Consider the following 19,272-nt stretch of genomic DNA (forward strand, 5'->3'; position numbering starts at 1 on the left):
GGAGTTTTATTCTTATTTTACTTTTCTTTTTAGGTATATTTTTAGTCTATGGAGGCCAGAGCTACTGCATATGACTATATAACAATGCATGGCAGCCTTGGCAGACAGGCCTGCTGACTCTGATAGATCTGTGTATTTAGTTACTGGGATAGAAACCCAGGGACCCCACTGGAGGATCCTTGGTCTCACATATTCATATTCTAATAGGCAGTGCTGGCACAGACCTTTAAAAACAACGACAATAAGCTCACAGGTTAAAGCAAATCATAATTCTACTGTTTCTTTTTACAAAGTCAGGAAAATGTGCCACTCAGTAGATGACACCTAATTTGAAACCTCAATCAAATGTTCACTTATAATGTAAATCAATTAAGAATTTAACAACTGACTATAGAATCTGAAAATAGGAACATTAAAAGCTAACCTAGGACTCTCAGGTTGGTAGATAGGGAACAATTATTATTATGTTATATATTATATATTATAATATGAATACATATTATTATATAATATATAGTATTATATTATAAAATATAAATATTAAATTTATATTTTTAATATTTAATATTGCAACTTGAAAGTAAGAGTAAAGTTAGCAGTTCATTATTATCTTTTAAAATTTTAAGTACTCCTTGCCTCACCACCCCATCAAGTTGTTAAAAACTCTGACTTTGGAACTTCACTACCCAGAACCTTTAGTCTTCATCACCTCATTTTTTTTCCTCCTACCTTGCTACATAATGGCAGACAGAATCCTTTCCTTTGCAAGTTAAGTATTCATTTTGAAAATTGCAGAACAGAAGGTCTCATGAAGAAAATCTAATCTAGTATTTCCTACCTACTACCTAAAGTAGTAACAAATAAAAAACTGAGAAGAACATGGTTTGTGTGACTGCCACAGTTGTTCGGGAACTTAAGGCTGAGAGACCAATGTGAAACATTCACTGCTAGAATAAAACACCCCAATTATGCTCAGAATGTTTTCGTGCTAGAAAACAATGCGAGCTTGTGCTTTTGTGGTGTCGTCTTGACATGAGTGTCTCCTTACCCCTGCACGGATCATTTTTCACTAAGAACTCATCGAGCGCCATCCATCCTCCTCCGACTCGAACCATCACTGTACTTCGCAGGATCCGAACCAGTCGCAGTTGCTGGGAGTCTCCAAACTGTGCAGGGAAGAAAGAAAGCATCTCTAATTGTCAAAAAATAATTCTAAAGTAAAGGATGATGTGCAATCTGAAGTAGCTTAAGCAACCAACTTTGATTTCTTGCTTAGTTCACAGCGATTAGTAAAATCTCAGAAAAAGGGGTTTGTCATGATCTGCGTTAGACTGCTGCATGCGGATTTAGCCCAGAGGAAACAGATTGGGAAAAGATTACAAAGGTTATCAAGTATAATATCAAAGCTCTATTCTAAAAATTATTTTTCTTTCCTATGACAGAATCAATATTAGTAAGGCAGTTATAGGAAATTGTTTCTAGAAACTAAACACAGCTATAAAAATAAGCACTGGCCTACTTGCTGAAGGCTTATACAAGATAAGATGATTCTATGGCACATTTAATAAACTGATTCATCTTCATTAGAATTATGTCTTACATGAAAACTATTTTCCATTCAAATATGTGGGAGAAATAAACTCATTTTAAGAATTTTGACTCATGGAAAATAATGTAATAAATACGTATGACTAATAAAAAATTCATAATCAACTAAAACTTCTCTACCCCTAATTATCTGGAAAACCAACTTTTTAAAGGTTGAATTAATATGCCACTTTAGATCACCATAATATTAGAATAGCCACTAGCAAAATATTAATGATACGGCTTTTAAAAACTAAATGGGGTTCTCTTAAAGGTATTTGTATCATAATACTTGAGACTAACAAGCAAATCATTTTTTTATTGCCCTTTCCATGAACGGCCAATTACTTGGGATATGCTACGAATTTTGCAAGTCCTAAATAAATGCTACACTATAGGTAGTTCTGATCATAAGTTTATTTGTTTGGAAAGCCTGTGAGAAATGATTTTACAGTTATAAATCACTTCTAATAGGCTCATGTCCAACTTATGAAAACCACCATACTAGATTTCATGGCTGCCAACCCAGCAGATACCAAAGCAAAATGAACAATTAAATATAAATAGTTTCTTTTTAAAGCAGGGAAGAAACAATTGCGACATCAACTACTTGTCTGAGCTTACTGTGATAAACAGAAAACTTTATATAGGAACCGTCCGCTACTTTTCAGTAAGCTTCAACATTAGATTTCTGTAAGAGAACCCTAAAACAAAACCAACCTATTTACAGTCAAGATCTTAAAACTCACAAGAAACTCAGAAAGAATTGGGAACAATGTAAAAGGCACCAGTGGGAACTCATGCATTTTACATCAGACCTTGTAAATAACTATTTCTAAATCTGATTTTTAAACACTGAGACTTAAATGTTCTTATCAGTGAACCTGTTCCTGAAATATAAATGTGAGTTTAAAAATGAAAATGTTTATTTTGTTAGAAAAAAATTTGGTGCTGCTAATAAGCAAAGGGAAAGGAGGGGATTTAAAGAAAATTACCCTTAAGGAACCAGATAATTCCAAGATTATGCTACAAACAAAAGCTTTTAAGAAAATAACTTTTGTAGAGATATTTCAGCTCTATTAAATAAGTAATTTTCAATTTTATTTTAAAAAGGCATTCTCCAGACAACTAACCTTGTCTTCAGAATTTTCCTAATTTTCCCAATAGGCAAATTGTGAGACAAGAAAAAACCAGATTAATCTTGTTCATTGTGTTTCTAGTAAATTACATCTCTGGAGGTAAGTGTTTATCTTATTCTTTCCACAAATACAAGATGCCAACCCACTTGCTGACTCAGAGGATAACAAGAATGTAAAAAAGTAACACTAATGGAAACTTTACCCTGATTTGATCCTTATACATTGTATACATGTACCTGTATCAAATTATTAATATGTAAATATGTATAATGATTATAGTAATTAAAAATATTTCCTGGAAAATATATTCAAAATAAGTGAATATTTCTATTTAAATTATTTGCCTAAAATAGATGGGGTAAGAGGTATTTGAAACATAAGATATAATATTGATTAAAAATGGAGTGCCAGAGTAATAATATCTAATATGATATTGTTAGGTAAATTAGATAGTACTGTTCTTTACAAAAGAATGAATTAAAAAACTTAAACTTTAATATGTTTAAATCAAAACAATTTCTCTTGCCTTCAGTTTTGAAATGACTATACTATAATGTCAATTATATTATAGGCAATTTATATTGATGTAAATGTCAATATATTTGGTCAAGTTGTCATAAAAAAGGTTTTGTATATTACATATGATAATTTTCCTCAGAAGCAATGGCATCACCTAAAACCTGCAGAGTTACTATATCTATCCAGAGGATGGAAAGCCCTAAATCAATCATTTAGGGCAAATGGAAAATAGCAGCCTTGAAAATAGCTGCATGTTACTTGTAGCTGAATGACATGGAGACCTCTTAGTACTGGGTCTTCTCATGCCACTGCCTGATGCTGATCCTTCTCTGCCACTGCACACCATGCATCCTAAATAGTGAAACATAGAGATGTGTGGAGAATTAAATTTGTATTCCAATGAATACTTGCATAAATATATACTTATAGCATTATTAAACAGGAGAATTGAAAATTACGTTTGTTAATAGTGTAGCCAACTATGTAACAATTCATTATCTGGTTTGCTTAAAAGTAATCTCCTCATTTGAGACACAAGGCAAAAAGGAATCCTGGATCAAGGACCCTTATAGCGCTGACAGAAACACCACGCCAACCAACAATGTAGTAGCTAGGGAGGCAGCATGGGAAGATTGGCCAGGGCAAGCTTTAAGGACTATGAATTAAAGGTAAAAAAAAAAAAGAAAAAGAAAAAGAAAAATCATTGGGCACTTGAGAATACATTCCACTGGTTTATACCTGATTTCCCAGGAAGAACTGATAAAAAAAATGAAAAATGGAAGAAAGACACAATTAGTTCAACAGGAAACTTTCTATGTGACTTGAGAATACACACACACTCTCTCACACTCTGGGCTTCTGGATATAGTATCTAGTTTAGAGATGTGCAGGTACCCAGGTCTCCCAACTTCAAACCAAATAACCAGAAAATTTCCTCTACAATTTTACTAAAAACACTGAGGATTTTAAATTTAAAGTTTGAATATACAAATGAATTTTTATCAATGTGAGAGTATAAAAAGAAATAATGTTGCAGTTGTAAATTCACAAAGGGAAACTCAGCACATTTCCTATCTAGCTACTACATATAAGAGATGTTCCAAAAAGGAAAATTAAAAAAGACAAAATGATGAAGTCACATTGCTCTTCTGTTTTAATGAACCAGGTTGAGAGTTTGAATAAAAGCAAAAATTACTGTGTAAATGAAAAAAATATTGCCTCTTATTCATATTTATAAAAATGAGTCAACCTTTTTAACTTTGTGGTTATGCTTTGGAATAGCTTTTCTATTTGAAATCTGGAATTTACCTCTAATCAGAATGGTAATATTATTTATAAAATTGTGTGAAGCAACAACAGAAATTATGAGATTGGAGTGTTTTATTGTGAAAAATTTTCTCATTAAAAGTAATGTTCATGTTGCAAATGTCAAGGATACATCCTAATTAAAAAATGAAGGGTATCTCTACATAACTTAAAATAATAAAAGTAGAAGTTTCATATGCCATTAAATTTTGGTATGTAAAAATAATTAGGATTCCTGGAAAACAAGGCAGATCAAATGGTACACAAATTTCAATTTATATCCTTTAAAGGAACTATGAAGTTATTTGGAAAACTTACCCTGTACTTGTTATCACCAATCTGTTCAACTTGAAATCGTTTTGCACATTTACACTTAGCTACCTGCCTTGTTACCTGCCAAAAACAATGATGAAATATTCACTTTAATGTTAATATTACACAGTGGAATCCTTACAACTTTGACACAAGAACTAAAGTGGAAATAAATAAAATGGTTGTATGGATTGCACATGATGTCCTGGCAGAACATACTATTATTTTTGTAGACAGTGGAAAGATAATGAGTACCTCATCTTCAATTTTGTCAGCATCTGTGATAGGTTTATATGCATCTTTATTTGGGTGAAGGGCTGCTACAAATTCATAGTAGTCAATGTATCCATCACCATCTCTATCAAAGATGTCTGCGACTGCACTCATCTCCAGGCGACTGGTGGGGAACTCTAGAATTTTATAAAATGATAGTAAGAAGGTAACTTGTCAATTCTCAAGCCATTCTCCATTTCACATCCTAATCTCAGTGTGCCCGGTTAGACAATCATGGTGATCAAATATGCAAAATGCTTTTCAAAAACTAATTTATATCATAACAAATGGACATTTGTATATGTGATCTGAAATTTATCTTCAATTACTATTGGGGCGAATCAAAGGAAAGTGTTTCTGTAGTTGAAACTGTTTAACATTGGCAATTTCATATGATTCAACAACTACCCTACTTAAGGAACAATTGGTTTGAAATTTACATTAAGAATGACTTCTAGCAGCATATGTCAGGGAAATTACACACAAACAACTCAAGTGTCAAACAAAAACCAAGATATTTTATGGGGTACTAATGTCTTATTAATGACAATGTGAATTAGCATGAAAAATGAAAGGGACCTGCATTTATTGACTTCCTAATATATGCCAGGCAACACAAAAAAACTAAAAATCAAACATTATGAAAATTATTACACTAGCAAGGACACAGCTTTAGTGAAGCGAAGGAACACATGTGTGGTCACACAACTAGTAAGCATACCCAAGTTCAGGACCACAGAGTTCCCCAGACACTTGTTTTGCATGGTGGTGACTTTCTAACAAGTGTAAAAGCAATGCTTTATTTGCCGGGTCCACACTTTTACACTGTGCTCATTTTCCTAAAAATGACCCCAGTTAATGTCATGACTCCTGGCACTTACTTGAGGAAAGAATTCCATCAATGAATTCCTGCCGGGTGATCTTCCCATCCTGGTCTTTGTCAATTCTTCTGAAAAAGTCCATCACTCGAGACTTCTTGTGATTCATCCACCGCATATATTTTTTGCGCCAGACGTCGAAATCGAAGTTAGCAAATTCCCTCAACTGAAAAGGATACAAAGTAACTGAGCTAGGTTAATGCTAAACTCCAATTGTATCTTAGACTATATTTCTAATGATTCTCCAGGTAATACACATCTCTCTCCCATTTCAAAGAAAGGTATGATCTTGCCAAGGGGGTTCAGAAACATTTTATCTGTGCTGTTTATTTCACTAAGAAAATCCCTAAAAACTTAAACTGAAAATTTCTGATAACAGCAAAGTCACAACAGTGGTCTGCTCCAACTTACCAGCACTAGTCCCATGCATACCGAAAGGCACAGACCCACTTCAATACTTCTCACCTAACTCCATGCTCTGTCTCACCCCACACTGTCAGCCAACTCTCTTAACTTCCCTGGACATTTGAAAATTTTCCAGTTTCAGAACCTAAAACTCCCAATCTCAAGCCACAGGATATATTTGCCAGGCAGTACCACCAGCAAACATGTCAAGTTAGAGCCTTTCTTAAGAAGTCAGCTTCTCACTATTAAAACACGAGAGTACTTTACTTTATTGATTGCCTAAATCCCGATCCCATATATCAATTTTTTAATAAAAACATACAGTCTTGGTATTCATTTTAGAAGTAAAACATGCACTCAAGGAGCAAGAGTTTGCTAATATGTGAGAAGATTGCAATTTTGGCACTGTGTCACGGTGAATGAAGGCAGGGGAACAACTTGGCCATAGATACATGAGTTTCCATACCTCCTCTAGCCTGTCCAAGGCGTCATTGAGCTTTCTCCTTCTTTCCAATGCGAGGAGCCAGACTTGCTGCCATTTGCTCACCAGTAAGTTTACCCTGGGATTCTTAGTTTCAATTTGTGTTTGTGATCCAGAGGGATATAAGCTTGATGCTGGGAAGCGTTTTCCTGTAAAAATACACTTTAGTTAGGATGGCAAGTTTCTAAGCGTTCTGATAGGTGGTAAGGCTTGGCCTTTTTTTTTTTTTTGTTCCTAGCCAGGATGAGTCAACTTAATAACTGGGTAATGCAAGCAGAAATATTATAATTTAGATGGTGCATAATGTTAAGATCTAAATCTGTATTACTTATTAAGGACCACATACTGTTCATGTAAATTAGATTCATAACTTGACAGGGGCATTTAAATATTAGAAAGCTCTCTCTAAAAATTTATGCTTAAAACATGCTCCTGCTTCAAATTCATGTTGTTTCAGTGGTAATGCCGCACCCTGTGCTCTTCCCTGTTGTTAAGGAGAGAGAAAGAAATCTCATAGGCAGACACACATCTTAGAATCAGTTACAGCAAACCCAGCTGTCCTTCTTAGAGAATAAGGCTGAAAGTAGAGGAAGTGAGAGCAGGACATACCAGGCAGTCACCAGAGTCACAGCAAGTTGCTTTATTAATCCTAGTCAAGTGTGAAAGTATGTCCAGGACCCCAACTTTCTCCCAAGTCCATTTCCCACTGAGATTATGTGTTTCCAGTGTACAGACTCTATCCAAGTTTCCTAAGTCACTCAAGTTATCTCCCTCTTTCTAGCCATTCTTCACAACTTTGTATAACTTCACGAAACAGTTATTAATTGTTGCATTTTCCTCATTTAAATAAATGATTAAATGTATCCTTGAAAAATTACTGGTCCAAACTCCCATAGGATGTTAGTATCCAGGCTGAGATTTATATGGATCACTAGTATATATTGAGTATTTAACTATAGGCCTGGAAGTACAATAAGCACTTTATAAAGATCAGCTCATCTAATTCTCAATGCAGTCCAAAGAGGTTAAAATCATCCCCTTTCACAGAAGAGGATAGTGATGCTTATAAGGAGTATAAATAATCTGTCTGAGGTTATGTCTCCCAATTGGTAAGTGGAGGGGGCAGCCAAGGAGCCTGCCTCCAGTGCTCTCAGTCACTTTACCTGGTCTCTTCCTCATGTAACACAGTACTTACAATAGCTCTGACCCCACTTAAAAAAAAAAAAAAAAAAAAAAAAAAAAAAAAAAAAAAAAAAAACAAAGACACCACTCACAAACACACAAAATATGCAATACAAATTGTGCTTTTTTTTTAACATCTTCTCCAAGCTATATTATTTTTAAGGTCATTTTGGGGGGACTCAGATTGTCTGAGAAGTACTAAATAGAACCTGAAGTCATAAGAACATGGGCAAAATCTATCAGATTGCTGGTCACTAATGAATAATTAGATTATGAACTATACCCAGGTTATGATCACTTTTGTTCCATTCAACATTAGTGCTATTTACATAGAAGAAAAATGACACAATTCAAAGGGAGTGAAGGTTTCTTCTGTACTTATGAATTTTTCTAGTTTATTCTAGTTAATCTGAAAGATAAACTTCAAGCACAGAGTTAAATACAGAAAGCTAGGCAGAGCAATTTCTTTATTTTTCAACGAGTTGCCACAATGCTTGAGCCCATGTATTCTTTCAAGAAATCTTTTATGATAGAGTGCTCATGTAGAATCACTAAGTGCTCCAAAATTTCAAATGATGCAATTTTATTTAACCATTTTCATTTCAAAGAAATTGACCACTGCTTACTTCCGGTTCGTCCCTTATCCAAGACTGGAATATGGGATTGTAACGCGGAAGGATCAGCTCCTCTCCTCTTATAGGTCTTGGTGACTTTATCAACATCAGGCTGTTTTCTGGTCATTTCCTCCATGAAGGTCTGAAATGAAAGAAATGATGTCAATTAAATAAAAGTACATTAGATTAAATTATCATTAGGAATGAACAAAAAACAAGGGTCAAAGGGCCAGGCTATTATTTCTGAAGAAGAATAAATTACCATGTCTTACCTTTAAGTGAAAAAAATATCTAAACTGGCATAAGAAAGCATTTACTAATGTTCAAAGAATGCAAAGTGTTATAGCCAGCAAAGACAATAAATTAAAAACAAAAATAATTTGTTGTAGTTCAAAGGCCAAATATAGGAGCAGTTGTGTGAATGAAATAACCTATCTGTTCACCAACCAAGTTAAAGCTTTCAAGTTCTTCCACAAGAACTTTTTTTCCCCCACAAAAATTTGTATTGAGCATTTGTCCTAAGGAACACCCCAGCTAACTGATTTCTTTGAGGCACATTTCACCTACACATTTGGAAGACTTAAGCTGCCTGTGATATATAGTGATATAAGGTATCCACATTAACTGTAGATGTATTAAAGTCATAAGCAAGCTATTTCAAGGAGGGTGAAAGTGAACCAAGTGAAGATATATTACAGTTACATTTCTTGTCACTTTTCTCAGGCTTATTATTATTACTGACTAAATATTCTAATATCTGGAATACGTGGCAAAGGCTTGAGATAAGGCAGAGACTGATAAAAAGTGATGAGGAAAAGGCAAGGCAGACAAGAGTAAAAAGGGGAAGTAAAACACATTTCTGGAATATTTATCACATTGGAAAGCTCCACTTGAACACCTCTGATACCAAAGAACACGATTTGAGACACTTAGGATCATTCCACATGTTGATACCTCAGATTTTCACCAAGATATATATATAATAATGGCAATGTTGACAGCTGAACCCATTGACTGACATTCAGTGTTTCTCCTGTAAATGCTATCAACTAAACAAGCTATAAATCAGTGAGTGTGATGCCCATTCTTTTTGCAATTAAAACAAGTTAGATGTACAGAAGAAATAATTTTTCAAAGATAATGCATTCCTTTTAGATGTGATATATTTGGAGATTTGGTGGTCATCTTGGGAGATGGATAAAATGCCAACACAAAACAATAAAACAAGTACCAGTTAAAGCCAAGGATTTGAGTGAAACTGCCAAAAGATAGAGCAGACTGAAAGGAGTAGAGAACTGAGGAAAAGATGCAGGAGAAAGAAGAGCTGGCACTGGGAAGACAAAGGTGGTGCAGGAATCACTGTGAGACAGTGTCACCTGGGAATAACTTCACAAAAAGCAAAGAAAAAAGGCTTTGCAGAAGTCCAGTGGGTAGCTGTGAAGAGGAGTTTTAGGCCCAGCTGACTGGAGCTGTGGAGTATGTGCTTAAAGAAGTGAAGGCAACAATCACAAAGCAATCTTTTAAGATGCATCACAGGAAAAGGAAGAAAACAGTGGAGGTGATGACTACCAGGGGTTAAGATTAAATTTATTTTACCTGGTGTTCTGCAATGAGGGCTTTCACCTCTTCAATCTCCTGGGGGATGACTTCTTTATCCTTATCACTTAGTGTTGTTTCGGCCCATTGCAACCAAGCCAGCAAAGCTTCCAACAATTCCTGTTTAGCAATGAGCCCAGCCAGGGCACTTGCCAATCTTTGCTGATGTTGCTTTGCCCAGGCCAGCACCTGTTGGAGAAATAGAAATTTCTTCCAACTTAGTGAATAATTATATTGATATACAATAAACACCTTTTTAATGAAAATGAGGATAACTCTGGGGTAAACCCAAAATGCTTCCAATCTTTCCAGTCCCCTTTGGTGGCATGAAGACCCAGCCCAAGGAGGTTAATGGGAGCTCTCTAGGATGTTTGTCATCTTTGGCAGTTTAAACCTGTCTATCAATCACCTAGGCTTTCTTTTGCTTTCTAATTTAAGTGCAAATATGCATTCTCTGAAGGATCAAATATGCTTATTCCATGTAGTACTAAGTGGAAATAAAAAATAGTTAAGGGCTGAAGATGCAACTCAGTGGTAGAGAGCTTGCTTAGCACATGCAATCCCTAAGTCCAATCCCCACTACCACCACCCCCCCCCCCCAAAAAAAAAGGTGAGAACTGAAGTAGAGTTAATTTACACTATACTAATTATTTAAGTTAATTTAAATTATACTAATTCACATCACAAGTATATATTGTTCTGAATCCTGGAAGTGAGAAAAAAATGTTTTCCAATGAACCAAATATCAGCCTCTTAAGGTTGTGGGGACATATCTGCAAATTCCTTTAACTTTTAAAAGAAAATTGAATTTTAGAAACTGATAGTGCACAAAAGAAAGCATTTTAAGGAATAATTTCCATGGGGAGGCCTCACTTTCCCATGCTGGCAACTGCATCTTAATAGCTGAAATTTCCCACACCCTCAAATCTCTGAGCTACTGTTCCTGTGAAGATATCTGAAACATACTGACCTCCTCGAACCTGGCCCGGATGATTGTTATCCAGTGCTTAATGGTGGTGATGGAGTCAGGGTGGCAAATGGCCAAAACAGCATCACCCATACTGGTGGCTTTATTTAATTCAGTTCTTTTTTCTTCTAGTTTCTTCATGAATTCCTACAACAGAAACAGAGACTTCAGTTAGCTGTTGGCACTAGATGAAAACAAAACTCTGCTGCTGTTTATTTACTGTTAGGGTTAAACAAATAAACAGGAACTTCAATTGTTTATTCACAGTTGGAAATAATCCACTAATTAGAGAAGAAAGGGGGGAAATGATAAATTAAGTATTTTCTAACATGTATGTCAAAATATAAGTACAAGATAATATGTCATGTTTTATTGACAATGTGCTCTGATAACATGACCTACCCTTTTCATATCTTAACCTACTTTAAAAAATATTTTAATTTTCCCCAATAGAGTCCTTAAATGAAAGAGTAAAAAAAAATAACTTAGTAGGAAGAGAAAACCATAGGTCAATAACAACTGTACTTCCTGAGGAAACCAGAGAGATCACACACTTCTAATTACTCTATGCCCCCGAAGAGCTCCAAACCAGATGGGAGGGACCACTCCCTGCCACACTGTGCTCTTCGGATCTAGTCTCAGGGTTACCTTACTGGTTGGTACTCACATGGGAAAACTTGACATTTTTAGAAATTGGATTATACTAAGAAGTCTTTAGTCCTGTGCCAAGAAATTAAATTACACAATCTGTTTTTCTTTGGTGAATGTGGAAAGGGAAGCAGTGAAAATGAACAAGAATGAATAATGTTACTGTAAAATAGTATTACTAATAAACACTTCATAAACTTACAGGTAATTCCATGCCATCTATTTAAAGATTTAGTTAAAACTATTATAAAATAATCTGTTGTAAAAAAAAACCACTCCCCCTGCTCTGGTGACTTGCTTACTAGTCCTACTGTGAGGGCAGCGATACCAACAGGTGCCCAGCAGATACTGCTACTCTGACACCCAAACCCTAGTACATTAGTGGACCTCAGTGCTGGTTGGTGGTCAGCTCACAGCAATATAATACAACCTAGATTTTTAAATATTGAACTGAATCAAAAATTTATAATAAATTTGATGTAGTTGTCCTATTCTTTAAGTTAAGCCTCCAAATTTAAAAGATATCTACTGCATTTCATTCCTCCAGATAATGTTGTACAAGTTTAGTGCACTTTTATTAATGACAAGGCAATATTTCATTGCTACAGGTTAGCCAACTCCTCTTTGAGAAAGGGTATTAATTATAAGGAGTCTCTTATAGATGATGTAATCCATGTTAAAGTGGAATGAATGATGATATAGTTCCACCCTGACCTTGAAAGGCAAGATTATTTAGTGGTGTTAAAAAGATCCTTTAAAGTTAATAGGAAATGCTGACATCAACACTACTTTGAGTATTTGCACTGCAAAGTCCTGACTTAATGAGTCAAAGGTTAAAAAACATCTGTTAAGAGCAATCTGAACCATTCTCTTAAGAATCTTGTTAACTCCATGCATCGACATGGGAAAGATCTTGGCTTGAAAATTCAATGGCTGGATTTTAACTTGGTTAGTTATTCAACCATCTGTTTACTTAGGAATTTCATTTCTTAAATTTATAATTTAAAAAATATAAATATATAATCCCAGCACTTACTTAATATGTTCTACAAAAAATTTTAAAAGGTTCTTGATTAAAAACAGAAGTCAGAGAGGCTTAAAAATAAAATTTAAAGACTTTAAATTTTACTAAATTACTTGTCTTGTTTATAAACATCCAAATTATTGATTTGTATAATTTTATGAATGCCAAACTGCTCTTTGAGGAAGTTTCATTCTTAAAATCTACATAAAAGTGCAGTACAATGAACTAATTTGGGTAGGAAGCCAAATAACTCCCTAAAAAGATCAATGTGCTTCTTACAAGGCATGAAACACAGTGACTAATTCTAGAGTTACCACTTTCACTAATGAGGAAACAAAAAGACAGCTGCACATGTATGAATGTATATGTATGGAGACACAGGTACATAAGCAAAGGATGGAGATACAATCTCAAATGTACCAGATGTTTATTAATTCTCAGGAAGGAAAATATTCATGTACTTGATATTTGTAATCCTGAGCCTATTTTCTCTACTTTATTTGATTTTTTATCATTTAGTTTTAGTTTTACTGAACATTTAGAAATTACTCACTTTATGTTGATCAATGAGAGTCCGGAGAGCATCCTCATCATCTGGGAGAACACCATGGAAACGCAGGGTTTGCTCTGCCTCGGCCAGCCATTCCAAGAGGGCATGTACCACAGAGTGAAATTCCTCTGCCTAACGGTTCAGACAGACACACATACAGACACACACACCAAGCAAGATTTCCAAATATGTCTGTTAGTAAAATTTGCTGAATTGTATAGTAGATTCTTCCCCTCAATGAAAAAACAAGTCTTAAATTTAAATAGATTAATTATGTACATTACTCCCATTAAAGAGATAAAGATACCTTGTGCTGCATTTTACAAATATAAGAAAATATCTCATATATCAATAAGGCCTATATGAAGAACAATTCACCAATTTCACAACTTGGTTTTAAATGAATGGCAGTCCATTGTACGTTCAAGCTGAAAAATTACTCAAGCAGCACTTTGAGCTGAAGATTAGTAAACCTCCCTTTGCAATTAATTTAAAGTCTTGAGAGAGGGCAGAGGAGAGGTCAAGGCAATGAGGCTACTAGACTGTCCATATTGAGAACAGAGGATCCTCACAGTTATTTACTAGAGCCATTTTTGTTGAGGTTTCAATACTTTTCTCATAACACCCAGTTATTATCTGCATGGTTTTTACCTGACGCAGAGCTGCTTCTAATCTTGTCTGCTTTGATATAGACAGGGCACACACAGTCTCCCAGCGCGTGCTTAATTCCTGCATCTGGACCTTGACCCAGGAGGAGTCATCCCGGCTGCCTTCTATGAGCTCTCGGGCTGAGCGCTTCAGTGCCTGCACACTGCTGGTCCTCTTCCCCAGTTCTTTTTGGAAAACCTGAGAAGAGCAAATTTTGTAAATTAATTTTAAAGCCTCAACAGTAACATGCGCTATCTGAAACATGTGCATAAAACAATACATACAGACACATAAGACTCACAGTTCAATAACCATATTTTTGACAAATCTTCAGAGGTTAAGAAATGCCAACTGCTTGTAGTTGAGCACCAAGAATGCAGTCTTTTTTTAAAAATATTTTCTTTTTAGTTGTAGTTGGACACAATACCTTTATTTTATTTATTTATTTTTTTTGTGGTGCTGAGGATGAACCCAGGGCCTCGCATGTGTAAGGTGAGTGCTCTGCCGCTATGCCACAATCCCAGCCCGGAGAATGCAGTCTTATATATATTTGTTTAATCTTGTAATATTTTTATGAGAGAAAAAAGATATGCATGCCTTGTTTTTTAAAATAAGACACTGGATTTAAATAATGGCAGTCAGGCTTTACTTCAATTACACACACAGATGCATCAAATTTCTTTTTTCAATGATTCTTTTGATAGGATGTCCCAATTCCTCCCAAATTATTAGTGTGACTGCCACATGCATGTTGGCCACTGCGTTACTCAGGGAACACAATGAAGAGACAAATGAATGACTAAGCAGTCCTGATGAACATCTGGAGGTCTCCAAGATAATGATGGGGAATCCACAGGGAGTTGGCAAGTAGTCCTTTTTTGTTTCTTTTTTATAGAGCAACTTTGTCTTCATGGCACCTATCCTAAATAAATTCATATTCATTCAAGATGATTCAATTTTTATTTATCATATTAGATGAAAAAGCTTTTAAGTTTTTTTTTCCCCCTTCCTAATTTTGATGAACTTCTATGTGCCAAGCGCTAAGTTGGTTTCTTTTGGCCCAGATTTATCTAGGAATTTCCAGGATTCTTTATTTCTGATCTAAGAGTCTGTATATAAAAGTAGAGCTTTCAAATGACCAACCTTCTGTCTACAATAAAATTAATATATTTTTCAAATAATCCCCCCAAATGAACATTACCATTGGGTATATCTGTGTGTTTCTATTGAGACTCAGATCAGTCACAAAAGGGAGCCCATCCAAGAATCCAAACACAGTATAGTTAATTCTTTGATTTCACTCAACCAGTGTTAAATGATATGTGTCTGCAGACAGACGGTACACACATATGTACTGCACACACACACAAGCACTGAAGGGACAATAACTAAACATTCCATTTGTGATGAAACTAGTCCCAACAGTTCTGATTAGAGATTCCAATGTACTTTTATTGAAATTTCCTGAGCCTTCCAATTGTATTACTCATGCTAAATGATTAATTCATTCTTGGTGATCTTTAACATATAAAAAAATTGGCAAGTGTCTAGGGCAGTAAATATTTAGACAGTGAGTTTATTAAAATGGCATTATGTAAAAAGTAACATTATACTATCCATTACTCACTAAATGAGTTCCAAGAAATGGAAAAGTTTGTATTAATCATGCACAAAACGTTTGTTTCAATATAAGCAATGTAATTTTTAAGATTTGTAATTTTTGTAGGCCTTGTCAATGTTCCTTATTTATTCTTTAATTTTCTAGTATAATAAAGTCTCTTTAATGGGTATAATCATAGAATAGAAAAGGAAAAAAATATGCCAAAGAACCAATTATGTTAAGAAGGACAGGTAAATCAAAATAGGGAAACATAAAGAGAACATTTAAAAATGTATACATTTTTTTGTACCAAAAAATCACAATAGGAATTAAGTCAGAGTGCTGTAAGATATTTGTTCAGAAAGTCAACTTTAATACCATAACCATTCTATATTAGTACTGTTTCATGGTGTTTCCAAGGTTAAGCTGTATTATATCGTTTGATCATAATTTAGGAACTTACACTACTATCAGCTGGGCACTTCAAATATATCTTTGCATGACAGTTTAACGTACAGATCAGGAGATTGCAAGCAAACCAATTATCTTGAAAAAAATAATAAATCCCTCGTAGCACATGCTGGTGACTCATAAATTGCTATAGTTCAAGGGACAAGGTTAAAACAGCTTTTAAAAAAGAAGGGCTTTAATCATGACCCCCACGGATCATGTCACAAATCTGCACATTTATGCAATGACCTAGTTCTGGGTCACTGAACAAATGATTTTAAATTTTATTATATAATTACTTAGATGAACAACTAAAGATAGTAAAACATGCTTGAAACGGGGTTTAAAGCACAAAAACAAAAGTATTTCACCAATAACTCAAGTAATTTTCCCCTATCACCTTTTTGGTTTTCGTTTCGGTACATGCCAGGTAAGTGCTCTACTACTGAACAACATTCCCAGTGCTCCCCAGCACTTTTTTAGTTGGCTTCCTGATTTCTGCTCAGAAGTACACAAATTTTAACAACAAAGATAGTGATGTACTATGACACAGTCTCCTGATTTTAAAGGGCTAATTTAAGCGGTACACACCCCTCTAGACTCAAAATAAGCAAATGAGATAAAATGTCCCAGAAAATACCTTGTGATTATCGATTAGATTCATCACTAAATCAATGTCTCCATGAACGGGCTGGTCTTCTGCCAGCTGGGGTTCAACCCTATACAACCAATCGATGAGGGCCTGCAGGGCATCTGTGAATTGTCCAGAAAATAGCAATGCTTCCTCCAATTTGTTCTGTCTGGGGAAAAAGGGTAGAAAAATTACTCTGAGAACAGAAGAGCTGCCTTAACATGTCTGAACATATGAAGTTCATTTATGCAGGGTGAGTGGTATTCAAGACAAGAGACAATACATAGGTATTTACTGCTGTTTCTTTACTTTCCATAGAACATAAAAATAAAAAAAAAGTTATAAAAGTTTTGTTATTAGTTAAAAATTCCTGACATCTGTTCCAGGAAAATTCCATTACCATAAACTTTGGAAATTAATGATTTTTTGAGTTTCTTCCTAAAAACATGCCTTCATAATTTAAAAAAAGATTTTTAAAAATTTGTTTTAGGTGGTCAGACAATAAACTTGACTGTTTTAGTATGCTGTTTTATGAATTTAAATACATGTGCAGATTCATATTACCATCACCATAATCAAGATACCGTTTCACCATTCCCAAGCCCCTCATGCTCTTCTTTCCTTATAGTCACACCCTGCCCTGGCATTCACTGCTCTGTTCCTCATCACTGTAACTTTCTGCCTTTTCAGAAATGTTAAAACAAAATCATTTATATGACATTGCAAAAATGATGTCCTTTTGAGATGGAAGAAGATAAAAAAAAACTAATACTGTGAAAACTTATTGTGAAGTTCTGCAGAACTGAATAATCTTTATTATTATTAAGACTTGAATTTTGCCAAACAAACCTTTTGGAAATAAAAAAGTGAAAGGAAAACATAACATTTGTTAATTTACGAGTTGTTTGAAACAGGAACACTTTCTAAAAATCATGTACAGAAATTTTATTTTAAAAATATACATCAAAAAGCAAAGAACATAAAATTCACATAAAAGATGCCATTCATCCCTGAAAAAGTATGTGGCGCGCGTGTGCGCGCGCACACACACACACACACACAATTTGTATGTACATATGTAAAAGGGCAAAAATCTGCTAAAGGAGATCAGAAGGAAAATTCCAACAACAAAAACTAAATTTTCAGGGGCCCTTATTTAATCTGGATACAGTTGAGGATCCCTGATCCAAAAATCTAAAATCCAAAAATGTTTCACAATCTGAAACTTTGTGAGGAATAATGCAATGCCACATATAGAAAATTCTATACCATGACACTTTATGGCAGGCTCAATATTATTACAAAACACTACATCAGGCTATGTGTATAAGGTATATATGAACCAAAGAATTTCATGTCTAGATTTGGGTCCCATCCCCAAGATATCTCATTCTTTAAATGCAAATATTCCAACATCTAAAAAACTTCTTAAGTACTTCAGATATGGTATACTCAACCCTTTTGGCAAAAATAACTAAAACTAAGGCTCAACAGAAAGCTTAAAAACATTTACAAGATATTTGAACTCTTGTACTTTGTACTTAAGTACTCAAAATTTTTGAAATAAGTCTTGTACCTTCCCAAAAATGTAATGAGAAAGAGGGAGACTGGAAAGGGGTAAATGGAGGCTGAAGAGAATGCTGGGGCCAGATCAGTAGTGCCTTGCTTGCCACATTAAGGAGCCTATGTCTCATCCACATCCAACAGCAAGGCTCTGAAGGGCATGAAGCAGGAATGATAAGATCCCACTGCATTTAAATAAAAAAAAAATCCTAAGTAGCTCCATGGAGGTTAGATGAAAGGAGGGATAAACCAGGTTTGGGGAGACCAGTCAGAGCAGTTTGTGTAGTCAAGTGTGAGATGACAGAGACTGGGGAAGGTATCTTTTTTTTTTCCTTCTAATGAGTAGTTAAAAATAAATAAGAATGAACAGCAAAGGCTTCTCAGAACAGGTGCTCTGTGAATGGATATTTAGGACAAGCAGATGTCCCCTAGGCAAAGAAGTTATCTAAGGTCCCTATAATGTCCCTGCAAAGTACCACTAACTTCTATTTGAGGGAGGTCTACAAAGTAACCAAACTGCCTAAAGGACATCCTACTTTCTTTTTTTAAATTTATATGATTGCGGAATGCATTACAATTATTATTACACATATAGAGCACAATTTTTCATATCTCTGGTTGTATACAAAGTATATTCACCAATTCTTGTCTCCATACACATACTTTGGATAATAATGTCCATCACATTCCACCATCATTTCTAACCCCATGTTCTCTTCCTTCCCCTCCCATCCCTCTGCCAAGTACAAGCAAGGCACTACTGATCTGGCCCCAGCATTCTAGAGTTTGTCTATTCCTTCCATGCTCCCCCTCCCTACCCCACTATGAATCAGCCTTCTTATATCAAAGAAAACATTTGGCATTTGATTTTTCGGGGATTGGCTAACTTTACTTAGCATT

General features: G+C 35.0%; 1 protein-coding gene across 12 annotated transcripts in view; it reads right to left on the reverse strand.

Annotated features, from left to right (window-relative positions):
- Positions 1 to 19,272, reverse strand: part of DST (dystonin) — a 435,613-nt gene that overhangs the window by 8,029 nt on the left and 408,312 nt on the right. For all 12 annotated transcript variants that reach the window (XM_081294333.1, XM_081294339.1, XM_081294338.1 and 9 more), the window contains 12 exons: positions 16,819 to 16,978; positions 14,132 to 14,326; positions 13,484 to 13,612; positions 11,262 to 11,405; positions 10,292 to 10,480; positions 8,708 to 8,837; positions 6,885 to 7,048; positions 6,017 to 6,179; positions 5,118 to 5,272; positions 4,869 to 4,943; positions 3,984 to 4,001; positions 1,049 to 1,166 (listed from right to left, as the gene is read on the reverse strand). In XM_081294333.1, the coding sequence (XP_081150459.1) occupies positions 1,049 to 1,166; positions 3,984 to 4,001; positions 4,869 to 4,943; positions 5,118 to 5,272; positions 6,017 to 6,179; positions 6,885 to 7,048; positions 8,708 to 8,837; positions 10,292 to 10,480; positions 11,262 to 11,405; positions 13,484 to 13,612; positions 14,132 to 14,326; positions 16,819 to 16,978 (1,640 nt within the window). The remainder of the gene's footprint in view (positions 1 to 1,048; positions 1,167 to 3,983; positions 4,002 to 4,868; positions 4,944 to 5,117; positions 5,273 to 6,016; positions 6,180 to 6,884; positions 7,049 to 8,707; positions 8,838 to 10,291; positions 10,481 to 11,261; positions 11,406 to 13,483; positions 13,613 to 14,131; positions 14,327 to 16,818; positions 16,979 to 19,272) is intronic.

The sequence above is a fragment of the Spermophilus citellus genome (assembly GCF_964194105.1).
Source record: "Spermophilus citellus genome assembly, chromosome: 5".
In the NCBI taxonomy this organism is placed as follows: domain Eukaryota; kingdom Metazoa; phylum Chordata; class Mammalia; order Rodentia; family Sciuridae; genus Spermophilus; species Spermophilus citellus.